Below are 19751 nucleotides of genomic sequence, written 5' to 3'. Positions count from 1 at the left end.
TTAATGTACATTATAACAAACACATACATATAATGGTTTTGGCACGAACTTGGGAGCTGACTGATTTTATCACAGAGGAGGGCTGAGCGAGAGCTAGGTGCTGTCCTGGAGCCGCTATGAGGCTTGGACGGTGGTCTGCGGACTGGGGCTGCAACCTGAGCTCTGGTGCTAGCTTATTACAAGGAGAGGGACGACCGAGAGCTAGGCGAGGGTCCTGGGGCCGCTGCGGCGGCTCGGACGGTGGTCTGCGGACCGGGGCTGCGACCTGAGCTCTGCTTTGGACTTGGGGGAGAAAAGGACACTCTAGATGAGTGGAAATAGCCTGGCCAATGATAGGCCAATCAGTCAGCCCCTGACAATAAAAGGCAAAATTGAAAAACTGTACATATTTACAAAGCAGCAGCAAAATGGTACAAAGGTGAGCACCTAAGCCGGTGAAGAGAGGGTGGGCTGGCGGGTATGGCAATTTTGTAGCGAGTGTTGTTGTCCTTCTAGCTTTGGGAGAGGAATGGAGAGACACGGGGCTTATGGGTCAAAAGGCTCCCGTGCGCATGCGCAGAGGGGGAATTTGAAACCTTACGAGGGATAGTTGTAGCGCAACATAAACACGTACATGAGAATAAATTTTATAATACACTGGACATGCATGTAGAAAACAAAATACGTTGAATTTGCACAAACCACAATATTAAATTATCATTTTGTGCAAACACAACAAGCAATGAGATAGAATGCAAAAATATTTAATGTACATCATAACAAACACATACATATAATGGTTTTGGCACGAACTTGGGAGCTGACTGATTTTATCACAGAGGAGGGCTGAGCGAGAGCTAGGTGCTGTCCTGGAGCCGCTATGAGGCTTGGACGGTGGTCTGCGGACCGGGGCTGCAACCTGAGCTCTGGTGCTAGCTTATTACAAGGAGAGGGACGACCGAGAGCTAGGCAAGGGTCCTGGGGCCGCTGCGGCGGCTCGGACGGTGGTCTGCGGACCGGGGCTGCGACCTGAGCTCTGGTTTGGACTTGGGGGAGAAAAGGACACTCTAGATGAGTGGAAATAGCCCAAAGCAAGTGATTGGAAGGGTACCCCCTTACAAGAGTGAGTGCCCCCAAGTTGATCGGAACAATTTAAGCTATTTAAAGTAAAATATAACATCATAAAAATTGTTTGAAAACACTTTATTCATGACAACATGTTGTTTACAAACCTTTTTCTGATCGATATTCGTTGCCATCTCTGTCAACCGCCACTGTTAGAATTTGGCAGGAGGGGATTTGAAAGTCCATCAGAAAACACTCCCCTTCAAAAGTCCACGAAAACAATGTCCCAACTGAAGTGACAGCTTATCAAACTTGATGCTTATTCATTTCAGAAAACGCACAATTAAGAAAATCATACACGATCCACTATTTCTGCGACACAAATGTCTAAGTTCTGTCACTATTTGGCTTTGGATCCGTGAAATCTTGAAATTAATAGGTCACACCATGCAGATGCCTCGTTTCAAAATATCCGGATCGTCTGCAGCCTAAAAAGCGGCTGTTCAATCATACTCAGTCACATTGGTAATCATATGGATGTACCAGCAGGCTCGATCAATCCCAGATAATCTACCCGTTAATGTTGATGTAGGTCAAGATCTGCCACATCCAAATTCGGGGTGGAGAGGCATTTATTTTGATTTTATTATTGTTTACTGGGGTTAATTGCTAACTAACTAATAACAGTTACACATGTTATATGTATAATAGAACATTAATTCATAAAGTTTGCTGTAGAAATATATTCGTTTAGCATTTTAAAACCTTTTTCTATTACCCGTCACCCCTACAATAGAAATGATGGCATGTTTTATTTACAAGAAATGACCTCTCTCACAAAATTCTGAGAAGTGACAGTCAGTCCACAGTGTACAACAGTGTACAACAGTTTGGTGTAAATTAAAACATCTCTTTGGACTAAGTAAGGAGTGTTATTTGTCAATTTCTTTTGAAAAACTGTGTTTTGAACACTTATTATGAACTACTCACGACTATGGTTTTTTTAATCTTGAACTTTAGTAATAATTGTTACATATATAACTACCTGTGACCACTTTTGGGAATGTTCTAAAATTGCGGACCTGTGCACCTGTGTTATTACGCGTTGCAAGAGAGCCCCATAGCGCTCAGTTAAAACTTATAAGAAAGAGGTATCTATTCTACAGTGGGACTACATCAAATTTCAAAACACAGTAGGTTTATCTCCTAAATGACCCACCATGTTTACAGCTTCATGAAACAACGAACCCCAACACATCCAAGCCATCTCCATGGCTAACATCACCAACAATAGGCTGTGCCCTGGTGGCAATGTTATCACATGACATCCCAAGCTAACTTATTCTCTTTTGAAATTGTACAGGCTTGTGTAAGTGTGATGCAGGGATGGTTGGATGGGCATTTAGTGTGACAGATCGAATAAGTATTTATAAATATACAATTTATTGTAAAATTTAGAAATTTCTAACCTTATCCTATCTTACACTGTGCATTTATCCAACAGTTGGTATGGTGGGGCCAGTCCTTCATCATCTGCGCTGGTGGGAAACTGTCAGTTGTTGAGCCAGTACAAGTGGTCCAAACCAGTGCAATCTCTGTACATATGAGACTGAGGTAGTGTAAAGCAAACGTTGTGACAGACTTCCAACAACAACTTCATTATCGTTGATAAAGTGCAGTTGCTGTGTAGAGCCATCGTTGATGCCACTGCCCTTGTACACATCTCATGCGGATTGGAGGCCAAAGGGGGCGGTTGACCCATGAAAGTATAAGCTTACAGAATAATCAGAGCAAGAAAGACACTGTGGTCCTGAAAATGTAAGCCGTCGCAGCTGTAGCCAAAGGGATCAATAACCTTTTACATAATCGTTGTAGAGGTTTGGAAGCTTGAAGGTAGATCCTTGAGGTCTTCATGATAATCTGAGCCTAGAATCGAGGAGAGTAGAGGAACAGTGAATAAGCTGTTGGGCTATCCTTAGAATCATACCCTATTAACATCTAGGGCATGGATTTTGCTGACATGAGCTGCAGTCGCTAAGCCAACAAAAACACTGTTTAAAGAAGACACATTTGAAGTCTTTATTTGCAAATGGTTCATAATCTTCGGACGATAAGAGGAGTAGAATGATGTTATGCTTCCAAGATGGAGGCCGGAATTGAGACGTCTCATCAGCTAGTTTGTACGACCTGATCAAGGTCTGAAGTTCCGCAAAAGTGGAAATCTTCGAAGATGTAGTCTTGGGAATTACTGAGTTAATACCAGCAAAATATACTTACCGACAAAAGAAACTCCAATACCATACATGTTGGTTAATATATGAAGAATTACTCATATTCAAGAGATATTAGATTGGTTCGATGCACAAACGAACATACTGTTACATTGTGTGGACCGACACTCATGAACGATGACAGAAGAAGCGCCACTTGTCTCGTGCAGGATTAGTGTGTTAAGTTTGGAAATCATGTGCAGCATATAGACAATAATTTATGAGTGACGAGGAATGACGGATTATCTGGCCGAAGTGAAATTAAAGTTGTACGTCCCGAGCTATGGCGAGGGACTTTCAACATTCATTTCAATTGGGAAACATAATCCTTCATTCCTCGTCACTTGTAAATTATTGTTTTTGTTACCCATCGTCGAGTTTTGAAATAAGAAGCTAAAAAGACAAGAAACAGTTTACTCTTATAACAGAGGCAAAGTCGCATTTCATAATATTCATACGCATGTGAAACGGCATCAAATTCGTGGAATTTTACCTGATCACACACAGTCTACACTCAACACTAAGATTCTGCGTCAACTTCTAAGCAATGCCAATCAAACAATGAATGTAATGTAATGAATTTTGGCGAAAAATATACAGTTTGATTAATGTTAAATAGTACAACAATGAATAAAAAATGACGTGGCATTATTGTTTAGACACAATTCAAACACACGTAGTTCAAACTGTTTGCCAGTTTCTCTCGGCGGACATGGCCGTCAGTCACTTCAAAGTCACTAGCTCTCTTGACTACAAAAAGATAACCAAAGCTTTTGTCCAAGTGCACATTCTCAACAACAGCAAACTGTCTCAACTGATTCTACAACAAGTAAGGTTTATTTGACAGACTCTTTTGAGCTGGGAATGTGATGTGGCCTTGACCTTAAACTGATAGATCTAGGCCAGAGTGTTTATGCAGCATTTTCATGAAAGTTAAATGTAAACGTCCATAAACCAAGAACATTTTAGCAAGAGTTCATTCTGAGTCTGAAGATATGTCACCAATCTACCAACGTTTGGGGGCAGTTGATCCAATGTCCAACTCAGCAGGCTTGCAAATATTTACTTTGAATACGTTGCCATAGATCGGGCCAGAAAACAGGCTGAGAGTGTGAAGAAATCACATCGTGTTTTTGTACCAAGGCGGATACAGGAACAGCATACAAATTTGAAGATCGTTCAATGGTTGGGATGCCACTGATTGACATAGGCCTAGTGGAATCCGAAAGTGGTTTGACGGGGTCACTGTGTGCACTGGTATTGGACAAAATGTTGGAGATACCACGGTGTTGATCTTTAGTGATTCGTGAATATGTGTTTATAGAATGTATATTTTTGTGCCCAGACACGTGCATTATTTGGTGGCATGGAATGCCCTTACTGGACAGTGATTCTATCATGTGATTCCTAGTGCTGTGATTACTTATGCTTTTGTCAGATGAAAGGTTGGCTGTGGAAGCCATGTTTTTCATGAATGCACCAAGTTTGTTTTTCCCAACTGGATGCCTTTTGAACCAGGATTCGCCAGATTTGGGACACCCTCAAGTGTTTGTTGCGAGATAGAATGAATCTTCACTCCCCGAAAATTTGCTGGGTCTCAAGTTGCCTAAACACCTTATACACATTGCCTGGACAACATGAGGGGTCGTGAGGTTGACTCCTGGGTGTCACAGCATGAACATCGGTAGGTCGTCTCCATTTTTGGTTTTGGATTGCCGTTCAATATACTCTATGAACTCGTGATTATCAGAATCTCGTTTCAACTGAACATCCCCCCCAAGTCATTCTTCTGTGTGGAGTTATTGACTGTAGACAGAAAAAATTTGTATTGTTCCACCATAGAGTGTTTAATATGGATTCCGGTGGGTTAGTGCCAAGCTGGCCTGCATCTGGGAGTTGTTGGAAAAAGATCGTTCACTTTTATCGGGGACAACAATGTCGCCATTGTGATTTATATGCAGGTATAGCAGATGATTTATTCAATCAAATTTAATCTACAAATCTAAATCAGTTTTTATGTTTTTCGTGTATTCAATTATCGTAAACAACATTTGTGAACGACATTTCATTTGTTTGAATAAATATTATAGTTTTTAGAATGCTTTATGTTGTAAATGACAAGTCTCGTATGGCAGAGATGTTTGTGGAAAAAGATGAATGAACATGATGAATGGGAAAATGTAGTTCCGGCAATGAAATTACAGGCTTTCTTAAACAGCCAGTTGGGATTAAGCGACTGTTGTGACCTCCCTAGGGAGGTTACAGAAAAAATACTACCCAGCATCTCTGTTCCCATATGGGTGATAAATCGTGATAAGAATAGAGACACTCTGTGGTAACACTTGACTGATTGTTAGTTTTGTCATTAAGCGGTGGTACACATTGGAAACATATCTTCTTAATGTACATCATATGTGTCTATGGTTCGCGTTTCTTTTGGCGGTTAGTATAGGAAGCAAGTGTAGATCCTTTCAACTTCCTTGAAGATCTCAGGAGTTGAAAGTATTCTGCTATCTGCTGTAGTTTGGGAGGGTTGTCACATGACATCCATTAAAAAAAAGACCTCCATTTGTGATCGTAAAGAGTCTTTGTGGTAGTTTGATGTGTATCAGTGATTGTCTGAGCCATTCTCCTGGAATATGCAATTGGGGATTTCTGGAGATGCACCAAACGCAAAGATGAAGAGTTTCTGGATACCGCCGCTTTCAGAAATATTCCAGCAATATCATGGCTGGGGACACCAGAAATGGGCTTCACACATTGTACCCATGTTGGGAATCAACCCTGGATCTTCAGTGTGACGAGCAAACACTTTAACCACACCTATCGCCCCTTGATCATAGAGGAAGATGAAGTGGACGTTTTTCTGCCATGTTTGCTGGCCAGAAGGGAGCTACCAAAAGCAGCTGAAGTCGTTTGTGTCCGAGATCTTTTGAAGTACCCGAGGTAGGAGGGTATGCATACGCATCTAGTCCTTCCCATGAGTTCTTGCAGGGCGAGGCAAATCTCTGTGGTTGATTGTTGTATCTGGTCACAAACAGATCGACTTCCGGTTTCTGGTAGTGTAGGCAAATTCATGAAATATCTATGGATTGAGTTGCCGTTCCATCGGGGATGGATGATCTGGCCGTGATAGGGCATCTACGATCATGTCCCGGAATGTGTGTTGCTCGTACTTGATGTGAAGAAATCTACCAATTGAAAGAACTGGATTGTTGTCTTCAAGAGCGATGGAGATTTCGTCAAACCCATTTTGTTGATGTACCATACAGCTGATATGTTGTCTGATTGAACTATCAGTCAGGATGTTTATAGAATTTCAATGTGTAACTGCAAACACAACTGCCTTGAATTCAAAGTTGTTGATGTGTAGATTTCGTTCTTCTGCTGACCAATGCCCTGCCACAAGTAGATCTAATAAGAGCAATCACAAATCGATCATCTAGGCACTGATGGTGGGAACTGCCTCATGTCTTGATCTTACGATCATATTTCTGGAGGAACAGTTGTTGAAAGCACTATGAAAGTTGAAGCTACATCTTGTAGATCAAGGCTACTCATAATTCCCCGGATGAATGATCGTATGATAAAGGGTGATGGTGACAATGTGAAAGAGTGGCAGTGTTACCTAAAACTGCTTTGAAGGTACATAGAGATCATTGGGAGCATATGAAGAATAGCTAATGACCCAGTCACTTTGATGTATAAATCAATATTGTCAGACGCCTGACTGTCGCAGCTACAGCAGTACGTACAAATAATCATGCAAACAACCTGTAAGGTGCACCTAACGGCTCGCAGCCAGTACATGCAGCCAGTTCCCTGCAGAAGACGTGACATGACCGGTACATTAGCAAGTTGCTCTTCCTGATACTTCATGCATTCATTGCATCTCTGCCAATCGTACTGGTGAAAGTTTGACAAACGATCCAGATGATCCTCATTCTCTCGATGATGTCTATCCTGAGTGGGGTAACATTCCCGATAGTGATCATCAATGATAAAATATACTGCAAACCCTGTTGATCCTCTCATTGAGTGGTCTTATGTTGTGACGATCTTTCCTTTTAGACGAGAGTCTCCATCTTGAGACCAGCAACAATCCTTGCTAGTTGTAAGAGGTGACTAACGAGATCGGTGGTCAGGCTCTGCTTATGATGTTGATCACTGGATTGTTAGGTCCAGACTCAATTATTTACAGACTACTGTCATACAGTTGGATGCAGTATTATACAACAAACAAACAAGCAAACTTCATGTTAAATCCATGTAGATTCAATGTAGGCTGAACGATTTCTCAGTGAGGGCAATTGTACTCTTGTAGAAACATCATGTTGATAAAGTGTCATGAACTAATGCAAGTCATATTCACTAAAGACAGTAGATATTATGTGTATCAATCTTGAATATCAGACTCAGAGAATGCCAATAATAGACTCTGGTGATCCTGAAACAGGTAAAGGAGGACGATCCTGCCTATCCATCGACCGATCCCTCAGCTCCATACAATCCCCATAAGCCTGCTGCTCCTCACTAGAACAAAGATACACTTGCTCCCAATCCCGTTCCTAACTATCATCACAACTGCCATCGAATGATGTAGAGGCATAGGAGGTCAAACGATGGCGATCTAGTCACAATGTCTCTGAAATGATAGGAGTTTTAGATCGGCATATGGCCCAGATGACACAACTTTTGTACACAAATGCTTGTGGCCTATATGTATTGGAAATAAAATGATTGATTGATGTCTTAAGTCAAGGTGGTTTATTCAGGTATATATTTGACAACAATTCATGTACGTGCGCACACAGCAGCACTCACAACGAGACTTACATCTAACCGTCATCCCCACAGCAACCTACCTCCCTTGCGTCACATATACTATCACATAGAACATTACTTACCAGTTATGTTGACCTGGCAACATCGAATGCGATCACTCCCTTGGATGGCGCCTCACTCTCGTGAGATCTCGTTTTATTTATGAACTAACTTTTAACATTTAACACTACTCCCTACTTTGAAACATTGCTCACATCCTCGTGAGATATCAAAATATTGTGTATGTACAACAGCTCTAGTGACAAAGATTAAAATGTCTTGAGTAACCTACATGAAGATATTCTCTTATGAGCTTATTTTGACTAAGTAAATAACTATGTCTGTAGTGTGTAGGCCTAAACATACACACATAAACACATAACTTAATATAATAATAAAAATAAAGAACAAGATTGATGGAACAGTTAAGAGTTCACATTCACTAACATCACTGTACATATAACACTCATCTTAAGGTGCAAAGAAATAATCACAAAAACTACAAGACATTGATGTCACACAGTACTCTATGAAAACTGTTCATTTGACCATGTTCACACTATGAACAATGGGTAATGCATGTACTTATACATGTTGTAGACATAGCATATTTACAGTTCACTGAACATTGTCTTTCAGCCACAGTGGGGGTGATCACAGTCTTCTCCCTTCCTCTAATGGAGGACTGCTGGGAAATACAGGACCACAGCTGCTAACTTCCGTTAATCTTCTTATGGTCGGATACATGTTGAATTCTATAGATCACATCAGAAAGCTCTGTAAGTACATGATATGGTCCATATCAATGTAGATACAATTCATGGCATTTTCTGATTTGTACTGCAGAACAGAAAAGTAAGACTTGGCCCCCTGCTTTGAAATGGTTCAGCATGAGCTTTGCGATCATAATACTCTGATACTGGGATGATCTTTGTACATTTTCCTTGACTATTTTATAAGCCTTGGTTATCCGGGACTCCATTTCTTCCACAAAATTCCTCTTTTCATCCACATTTGCCTGTTCCCCTGTTAGTCCATACATTATATATATTGGTAGATTGATTTCTCTATAAAAAACAAGGTAGTCTGATGTTTTCTTGGAAGAACTGTGTACACTTGAGATACAGGCCATTGTCACCAGAGGCAGATGTTCATCCCAGTCACATTGACTTTTGGCAACATACTTGCTCAAAATATCTCCCTTAGTCCTTATAAAGCGTTCCACCATTCCATCAGATGCCAGGTGATATGGACTTGTACATGTATTTGTGATACTAAGTCAACCACACATAGATTTGAATACAAGTGATTCAAAGTTTCTCCCTTGGTCAGAATGTAAACCTTTTCGGAACTCCATATCTACTGACAAACCCATACACAAGATGTTTTGTGACAGTTTGTGCTCTCTGATCTGGCATGCTTTGTAAAATAGTCCATAACCACCATAATAAAACAGTTACCTCTTTCTGTATCTGGCAGTGGGCTTGTAATGTCTAATGCAATCCTTTCTAGTGGTTGTACAACTGGGTTAGCTTCCTTTAACAGTGCTTTTTAAGATTGGCAAGCATTCCTTTACACACACTGCATACAACTACCACACCATTCCTTCACGCTGCGTTTCATGCTTATCCAAAAGAATCTGGTTCTTATTCTCTCAAGTGTGTGTTTATGTCCTAAATGTCCAGATGTTGGGTTGTCGTGGCAAAGTTTCATTATTTCTTTCCTACTACATTCTGGAACAATTCACAATACTTTGGTTCTAGCCTTTTCATCACCTGATTCCCATCTGCAACACAAAATGCTGTCCACCACTTCTATTAAGTCCCATTCAGACCAGAGTGCTTGCGTTTTTCTTGACACATTGTGAATGTCTTTCCAGTATGGCCGATGCCCTTTCTTCACCCAGCTCCATAACTCTCTCAATACTTTGTCTGCTTGTTGCTTCTCTATCCAGTTCTTTTCTGTTTGTCCATCTATTGTACCACTCAGTACGCAGTTGAGATCAGCAATTTCCTCAAGAAAAACGAATGGCACTGTGAACAAGGCTTTCTTGACAGCCCATCAGAATTTCCATGTTTCAGGCCTAGACTGTGTTGAAATCGAAAATCAAATTCTGCTAAAGATTCTCTCCATCTTGCTACATGATCGTCCTGATCCTTGAAATTATATAACCATTTCAAAAAGCCATGATCAGTTCTTATCAGAAACCTTCTGCAGTCCATACATATTTCTCTCCGTAGTTTGAAAGTTTGTGGAAGGGTGATGCAATGGAAGCCAAAGTCTTCACAAATTGACAATAATATTTGCACATGCCCAGAAATGACTTCAATTCGGTGATATTTGATGGGGTTTGCCAATTTCAGACAGCTTCAGTCTTAGCAGGATTGGTTGAAAGACCTTGAGCAGAAACAACATGTCCAAGATAATCCTAATTTAACAAGGTCATATAAACGAGGGCAATGATCACCATTCCAATCCTGACTGTCGTATCATCATTGATCATGATCCTGACTGTGCCAGCTATCTTCTGATGATTGCAAAGGAATAAAACAATCCTGTGAGGGGAATTACGATCCCATGAAGGGGGATGTTGATCTTGATTCAGGCAATGCCTTTGAGCCTTTGACACTTGAGAAGTGTCAACTCGATCCCATCTACACCTACGATCCTCTACACATCATAAAGGGGAATGTGTATCTCTTGGAAGTAGTATGATGATCCCTTGGAGAGGGGTAACAATATCATTCAGTTAAATGTCGATCCCTTAAAGTAGTATATCAATGCCTTGGAAAGGGGTATTAAGGTCATCAGTTGACCGTAGTAGTGAATATCAATACAATGGAGATTGGTAATGATGTTGCTCTGCTGACTGTAGAGGCAAATATCGATCCTGAGAGGGGTTGAATGTCTACTTGGGAAAAGGTAGACAATGTATGAAAAGAAAGTCGCTCCTGTCTATCCCTGGATCTATCTCTTTCCTTGTGCCAAATGTTCTAGATAGGAATGTTGATAAGAGTAGTCTAGATCACGATTCTGATTACGATCCAATATATAATCCTAAATTGAAGAGTTATAAGGTAGCTGTCTGTCCTGATCCGGGCTATATACATTCCTCTGATCCTGCCGCCAACCTAGAATGTAACTTGCATACAAATGATAATCTGACAAGAACGAAAGTTCAAAGAATGAACCCGTTCTATCCAGATTCTCTGAATCAAGATGGGGTGGAACAATCCAGAACTTGGCCGTTGTGATTTTTGAGATCCCAGTACGATCATGGAGGGGAATGTTGGTCCTGCTCCTTATCACATCTCCTTCGATCCTCCAAACTAGTGAACAATGATGAGGACCTCTGGGACAATCCCTACACTCATATCTAGAAGTGGTTAGAAGATACAGATGAGTGTCGGCTTCCCTATGGTCTGTGTGAAACCCTTCCCAATTCCTTAGTGTTTGTAGAATTGTCTTCCGTATGATTCTCCGAAGAGCGCAACATCCAAGGATGAGAGTTCTTTCTGTAGAACCTGTCACCACTCTAATATGGGTGCGTTCATATTGGCACGAGTAACAATATAAATCGAACGGGGTACATTTGATGGCATTCTAGGAAGGTCTTTAGTAAGGACGGGGCAATGATCTACTGACAGACTTAGACTTAGATCGTCTGTAGCTATCCCGTCTATTGCACTTACTCAGGTATGTCTTGAAATCAGCTTTGGACAACTCTTATTATGGTTCTGTGTCTGATGTTCAAAATCTTCCAAATGGCGTGCTGGTTTTCATGGGGAATTAGTCAGCAAAGAGCCGGAGTCACAACAGTCTGGACTGTGGGTGAGAGGTCTGCTTGGTTTGAGCGTCAAACCCCTACTGCCTAACATCTTGTTTCTTTCAGTATTTAACTAAAATTAGAACAATAAAAGATATATAATTGGTTGTTGATACACAATGGGGTGTGCCCTACGAATAATGAATGGCTAGACAGAGGGGAATACTTAATCCTTGTTGGACAGGCACTATTCTTGTTGACATATTTACTGTTCACTTGGAAGGAGATTGTGATATCACAATAGATGAGTTTTGTATTGGGGCTAAACCTAAAGCTAGTATTTATCTAAAATCTATAAATCTATTAAACTATGCAGACGTAACTTTTGACTTATTAAATAGTATGTCTGGGAGATGGGTTCTTGTTACCTTAAGCTAGTATTTATCTACAGCTATAAATCTATTAAACTATGCAGACGTAACTTTTGACTTATTAAATAGTATGTCTGGGAGATGGGTTCTTGTTACCTTAAGCTAGTATTTATCTACAGCTATAAATCTATTAAACTATGCAGACGTAACTTTTGACTTATTAAATAGTATGTCTGGGAGATGGGTTCCCGTTACCTTAGGCTTGCATATATCTGGAAGCTATAACTGAAACTATTAATATTTGTATCTGCATTTTCCCTGAATCCTTATATATATTACTTGCTGTTTTATAATTATATAGATATTTATTTAAAAGTTACACCATGATTACTTATAAAAGCACTTGCTGTGGATCTAATTATTATATGAAAACTTAGTATATATGTTACATCATGAAAACGTATAAAAGCACTTGCTGTAGATCTAATTATCATATGAAAAGTTTGAATAAATGTTACATAACGATAACTCATAAAAGCACTTGCTATAGATTTAATTATAAAATCAAAACTTAGTATAAATGTTACATTATGATAGTGACAGAACAACGTCCACTATAGCCACAACATTGGAGATGAGGATCATGTGTGGAAAAGATGGCTGAATTATCACAAAATTGGCATTTCTGGGTGTCCATGATAACACAAAAGCTGATTTAAAAAACTTGAAAAAACAAACAAACTTATTCTCTTCAAAACTAAAAAAAAGTCACCGCACAATGGTGACACAAAGAGAACAAGAGTTTGCCACTAACATGGCTTTATACCCCGCCCCTGTTGCAGAATTTATGACATAATTAAATCTAAACAAACCCTAACCTTTTTTAACCGAGGTGGAACTTCTTGTCATGGAAATTGTAAACAAGAGTCATCAGAAAGATGACATATCCCCCTGGCAGCTGTCTGTAAAGTACCCAGACCGCCTCCGTGGTCTAGTGGTAGAGTGTCCGCCCGGGGTTCAATCCCCGACCGCGTCATACCAAAAGACGTTAAAAGATGGTACTTGTTGTTACCCTGTCTGGCGCTCGGCATTAAGGGGCTAAAACAAGGACTGGTTGGCTCGGAGTCAGTATACTGTGTCTGAGTGGGGTATTCATGTTAAACTGCGGCATGGTATCTCAGTGAGCTAGCACTATAAATCGGCATCAGTCCGGACTAGTAGAAGCAGCCACACAAACGTACATGCACGTCGCTATATAAGTGCAATAATCTTGGACACGACGTTAAACCGCATTTCACCACACCAACTTCACCTGTAAAGTACCCACAAGTAAATGTGCAATTCTGAATGTAATGAGTCAAGAGTTGAATGTTCTTGAAGAAGCATACATTGTTTACCCACAAGAGATCCACCATGGTCACATCCATATGAAATGGAAAGTAAAACAAGTGTGTTTCTGTGGGGTTTTTTTTATGCAAACAAATGACAAATTACAAGAAACAATAACTAAACAAGAGAATAGTCAACAAAGTCATCTATATGCCCCGCCCATTTTAACACGTTATGGTCCCAAACCAGGTAACTGACCCAACATTTCTCTTAGCCCATGTCAAAATAGCTGCAATGGAAATTCTAAAATAAACATTTCTAAAACTCCTGAATATCAAATGGCACGAGTTCAGTATGTGCTTTATATATAGACATGCAATGTTTGGCAAGGAAATATTTAACAGTTTATTTGTTATATATACGCCATAAGTGAATCCGCCCTATATTAAAACTTAAATCCAACTTGTTGCCATGGAAACGTAAAAAATATAAATTTATACAATTCCTGAATAGCAAAAGGCACCAGTTCAGTATGTGCCTGGTAGACATGCAAAGTTTTGTAAGAAAGTATTAAACAGTTTTTGAGTCACGCTCCGGAAACGAACACCACCCTTATAGAACCTAAGTTCAACTTGTTGCCATGTAAACGTAAAAAATAAAAATTTCTAAAATTCCTAAATAGCAAAAGGCACCAGTTCAGCATGAGTCTGATAGACATGCAAAGTTTTGTTAGAAGGTTTTGAATGGGTTTTGAGTTATGCTCCGGAAACGAACTCTACCCTATAGAACCTTAGTCCAAGGTGTTGCCATGGAAACGTAAAAAAAAAGAAGTAACAAACTTCCTAAATAGCAAAAGGCACCAGTTCACCACTTATGTGATATAAATGCAAAGTTTGATGAAGAAATGTTAAACGGTTTTCGAGTTCTGCTCCGGGAACTATTCAGACAGACAGACCGACGGACATGCCCATAGCTATATATTATTCATAGCATTATATGCCGGGGGGATAAAAAAAGAAGAGTTTGCCACTAACATGGCCATGCAAGTCTCCTGCCCAGCAAATGAAGTGTATATTATGTCAACAATAGTGAAATTTGATCACACAAACACATACATTTGAAAATATTCAAAATTTTGTAAGGTGTAAAAGGCAGCAGGGGAGCATCTATTTGATGTAAATGCTAAATATCCTGAAGAAACAAAATAAAATGCTGCAAAACACAATTTCTATGAAGTTCAAGAAAAAACCTTCTCCACAAAAAACATGAAGGAAGTACAAACTGACAAAACCAGTTACTACACTTACTACTGAATTCATTAATGTGGGAGAAAGAAAAAACATTACAAGTCATGTTACCGGCACTCACTGCGAGGAAGTAGGCACTGTGAGGAACGAAAGTTACCCTCAACCATTATTAGGGCACATACTGACAACTTGGTAGAAGGCATGCACAGTTTCCCCTACTATGGGAGATACCTCAAACACAAAATGTAAGCACACAAAACAACTTTATTATGACTTTTAAGATTCCTTTAACAGGTTAAATGGGTATCAAGTTGATTTTCTTGGCATTTAAAAGAAGAAATCATTAATTTCTAAAAGTTTAACTTGTTGCCATGGATAAAAAAATTAAAAAAATTCTAAAATTTCTAAATAGTAAAAGGCACCAGTTGAGCATATGTACCTGACAGACCTGCACAGTTTCATGAAAAAATATTGAATGGTTTATGAGTTATGCTCCGGAAACGAACCCTAGCCTCACAGAACCTAAGTCCATCTTGTTGCCATGGAAACGTAAAAAATAAAATTTTCTAACATTTCTAAATAGCAAAAGGCACCAGTTCATCATGTACCTGACAGCCCTGCAAAGTTTCAGGAAAACATTTTGAACGGGTTATGAGTTATGCTTCAGAAACGAACCCTACCCTCACAGAACCTGAGTCCATCTTGTTGCCATGGAAAAGTAAAAAAACAAAATTTCTAAAATTTATTAATAGCAAAAGGCACCAGTTCAGCAATTGCCTGACAGACATGCAAAGTTTGATGAAAAAATATATAACGGTTTCTGAGTTATGCTCCGGAAACGAAACGTGACAAACGGACGTACGGACGGAGCCCATTTCTATAACCCCAGCCAACTTTGTTGGCGGGGGATAATGAGTAAGTTTGAGAGGCCATGTGATCACATTGAGTGGGAAGCAAAACCATTGTTGAAGATGGTAGCCATGGAGACGGCTGGGATGTGTTAGGGTGCGCTGTTTTTTTAAGCTGGAAACATGTGTAAGGATCGTTTCCACACAGTGTGAGATCAGATAAGTTTTAAAAACAAAAAGGTTTTTTTATCCAAAACAGGCTTCCCCAGGAGATATCACTTGAGTGAGATCAGGCGCTAACTCCAAGGAAATATTGCTAAACTGAAATTGCAGCACATAGGTTACCATGACATCACAATCATAGGACATCACCAATCCCTCTGCCACTGAAGCAGGTAGCTGTACTTTTTACACTCAAGGCACTGGTACTAAAAAAGCAAGTGGTCTATTTGACATGTCTATTCATGAAATAAAACATACATAATACAGCTTGGTAATATCGGGATCGCCCTTCCTTTTTTCCACATCATATAATAATCGACTAATGGAGGTCACTTTTCGCTCAGGTCTATCGCCAATCATTATCTTAACTATACACGATAATCCTACAATAGGCAGAATGATTTTGAATGATGAATAGAATCTCACTTTTGCGTCTTCCAAGCTAAAAATTATCAAGACTCGTTCATAAAAGTAAAAATATATATTTCATCTAAGAAGACACTTGAGTAGGATTCTTTGTTTTTTGGCTTCTAAAATGAGTACATGTACAAGATACAAGTATTACCATTGTACTATCTGAAGACATTTAAGAATTGACTTCCACTTTGTACGAATGTTCGAGCTTGCTATGGTTTCATGAAAAACAAGTCAAATTGTGTTGTTCATACACTTATGAACGTCAACTTTGTGGCTATGTGACCAACTTCGTGTCCAATGGAAAAGCTGTACATCGTCTAAACTTCACATTAAAAAATTATTCCCAAATGTGCATAAATTCACTGAGTGGAAACTCTTGTAAACCATTATAATAAACCATAAGACATATTTGGAAACTATGATAGTTTACTTATTACTATTATAGTTTACAAATTTGGAAATACTTTTGAAAATCATCATCACTGCTGACTTAGTACTACCTAATATATATATAATATCAGAAACCCAGCAAGTGTACATCTCTGTTGACTGCACATCATGTCCTCATGAATTTAACGCTCTCTGTCTGACCAGAACCACATTTCCCAACTGTTTATCGTTTTAAGTATGACCTAGTCCAATTGGTTTCTCTAACAAATTTGTGAACATATATCCGGTGACCGATCTAGTCAGTTCCACTCACCTGCACCTGCACCTGACGTTGCCTTTTCTTCTGCCACAATACAGTGAAACAACTTTTCTTCACCAAAGCCATCTCTCTTCAAAGCTGAGAATACATATAGGGGAAATATAGTAAGGCTCCATCTAAACGCAGAAATCTTTGTTACATTAAATCTTTCTCTAAAGTCATAATGATTGGTCATCTAAGGAACATACCTTGCACTTTGATATCAAGCAATGTCAAGCAAAGTGAGTGAGTGAGTGAGTGAGTTGGGGTTTAACATTAGTTCAGATACATCATGGTGCATCATCTAAATGTGTGACAAAAGCCAACAGTTATGCTGGTATTTGATGTTTCCCATCTTTGCTGACCAACCAAGAATCAACCTAGAGCGAATCCTAGGACTCAGCAAATATATAACTCCCTAGATGAGTGGGCCAGCCATGCCATCAAGTGCGCATGAACTCACAGTAGTATCAGTAATGAGTTACAAGCAAGTAGTCAATAGCTTACACTGTAAACAAAGACAACCACAAAACAATAATAAGTACAATATTTCTTAACCTGCAAGAAGGAAAATAATCTTGTTGTAAAATAATCATTGTTTACGCTATTTGTGAACAACGTATTGGATAAGAATCCAGATAACATGAAATTTTCTCAAATTGTGTCCTCAAACAGAATAATGGACCAACTAAGTTGGTCATTGAAATCGGGTGATATGGAAGTGGGTCAGGACTTCAAAAAATACAGAGAGTTTTGCATGAAGGCAATGCGCTGTGTATGAGATGGCACACTTTGAACTGCGACAAATGCCTTACATGAAACATGACAAGAGTGCTCTGAGAGCACAACATCCCCCGCATGAATTTTTTTAACAAGTTTATATTTTCTTTGTATTTTATGAAATAACAACAGTAGATGGCACTGCATTTGAAACAAATTGTGCAGAACATTTTGTTGGGAGTAATCCAGTCTGAATGCTAATGCCATAAGGATGTAGCTCACCCACAAAAGCCTTATGTGGCAGGCTCAAGTCCTTATGTACATAACTTTTAGTTAAGATTTATTAGTAGGTAGTAAGGTTATATGGCCTTGTTACCATTTTAACTGATTAGTTTATTACAATATTTACATTATAAGAATATATTATTAGTTATAATATTAGTTATGTTTGATACCTTAGTATTTTATACCTTAAACATTCATTCCATAGCTCTGTAACATTAAGTAAGCTTACTCTCAGTCTAACTTCCACTAATTGTCACACTGCATGCTTTTAACTTATAGCACTCTTTGCCCCAGCGCGCCTGGCCCAGTCTATTGTCTTGTTGATAGGCCAAGCTGGCCATAGCTACAGCAATGTTTTGTTGTTGAATTTTACAAAATCAGTTGCCATTGTCACCTCAAGGAAAGACTCAGCGAGATTTATTGCCGCATTCATTTCTTATGTGAGGTTTTGGATCTGTGAAGGGATTTATTCATACTTAAGGTTAGTTGATTATTTATTTTATGATGTTGTATATATGGATGTTTTCTAATTATTGCGATTAGAAATAATATATATTGTAGAATGCATTCTTAATTTGATTTATTAGAAACATAATGCATCTTGTATATATTTATAGTTCTTGATGAACTCACAGTACAGAGAGTTATTATTATCTGTATAAGACAGTATTAAACACGAAACCTAAATATATATATAAACTAAGTATTATAAACCCCTCCGTACAGTAATGGAAAGTAAATGTATGTCTGTATGCTTGATGTATGTTGGTAAGTGCAGGTGTATAGGTGTTGTGTGTCTGAAATGAGTGGCTGTTGTACTATATATTTTTATACACTAATTTACCATAGGATATCACTTGTATATTGTATTCTGCATTTGTATTTCTTTATTATGCAGATTTCCCAGTGGCAACGTTCACCATACAATCATTGTTACGGTTTTACCAGTTCAGGTTTCACCTATCTGGTATGTAAGGTTCACTATCACTTTATTATCATATTAATATATTTTGTTTCTGTGTATTGATGTATTGTACGGATACAGCTGATGTATTGTGTAATGTAAAGTAAATGCTATTCATTTAATGGAAGTGATATCTATATTTTAGAAATTTAAAGAGTAACTATAACAGATTGTATATATTTATTTCTATGTTACATTTGCTTATGTTGTACTTTCATTGTTTCAGGCTGAATTAAGTACGTACATTCGTACCTAACAATAAAACAAACGTCATCAGCCTCACCCCCCACAGCTGTTTGTGATTATTTGGCCAGTTGATCACCTACTGCACTATCGGCCAACACAACCACGGCTACAAGGAAACTAACTATAGTTATAGTTAAAGTTAGATATTGTGATATTCTCTGGAAACTGTAGGAGGAGTAGATTTCATGAAGCTCCGTAAAACAGGGGCAGTAACTCTGTCAAAATTTGTCGAAATGAAACGGGACTGCGATATGCGTATCATCAACATGTCGACATCTTGTGTGTAGAGTTTCAGGGATATTCTCTGGAAACTGTAGGAGGAGTTGATTTCACAAGCTAAGTACCCTCTCTCACAATAAGGCAAATGAAGCTCCGTAAAACAGGGGCAGTAACTCTGTCAAAATTTGTCAAAATGAAACGGGACTGCGATATGCGTATCATCAACATGTCAACATCTTGTGTGTAGAGTTTCAGGGATATTCTCTGGAAACTGTAGGAGGAGTTGATTTC

General features: G+C 39.0%; 1 protein-coding gene across 1 annotated transcript in view; it reads right to left on the bottom strand.

The window, feature by feature from the left end:
* LOC124151455 (thialysine N-epsilon-acetyltransferase-like) overlaps positions 1 to 19751 on the bottom strand; it is a 142802-nt gene that overhangs the window by 14364 nt on the left and 108687 nt on the right. The window contains exon 3 of the mRNA XM_046523936.2: positions 17042 to 17125. Coding sequence (XP_046379892.1) covers positions 17042 to 17125 — 84 coding nt within the window. The remainder of the gene's footprint in view (positions 1 to 17041; positions 17126 to 19751) is intronic.

Source organism: Haliotis rufescens, unplaced genomic scaffold, assembly GCF_023055435.1.
Source record: "Haliotis rufescens isolate VD_foot unplaced genomic scaffold, xgHalRufe1.0.p SCAF_9, whole genome shotgun sequence".
Classification (NCBI taxonomy): Eukaryota; Metazoa; Mollusca; class Gastropoda; order Lepetellida; family Haliotidae; genus Haliotis; species Haliotis rufescens.
Note: the sequence above shows the minus strand (reverse complement) of the source record. Positions and strands in the feature narration are given on the sequence as shown.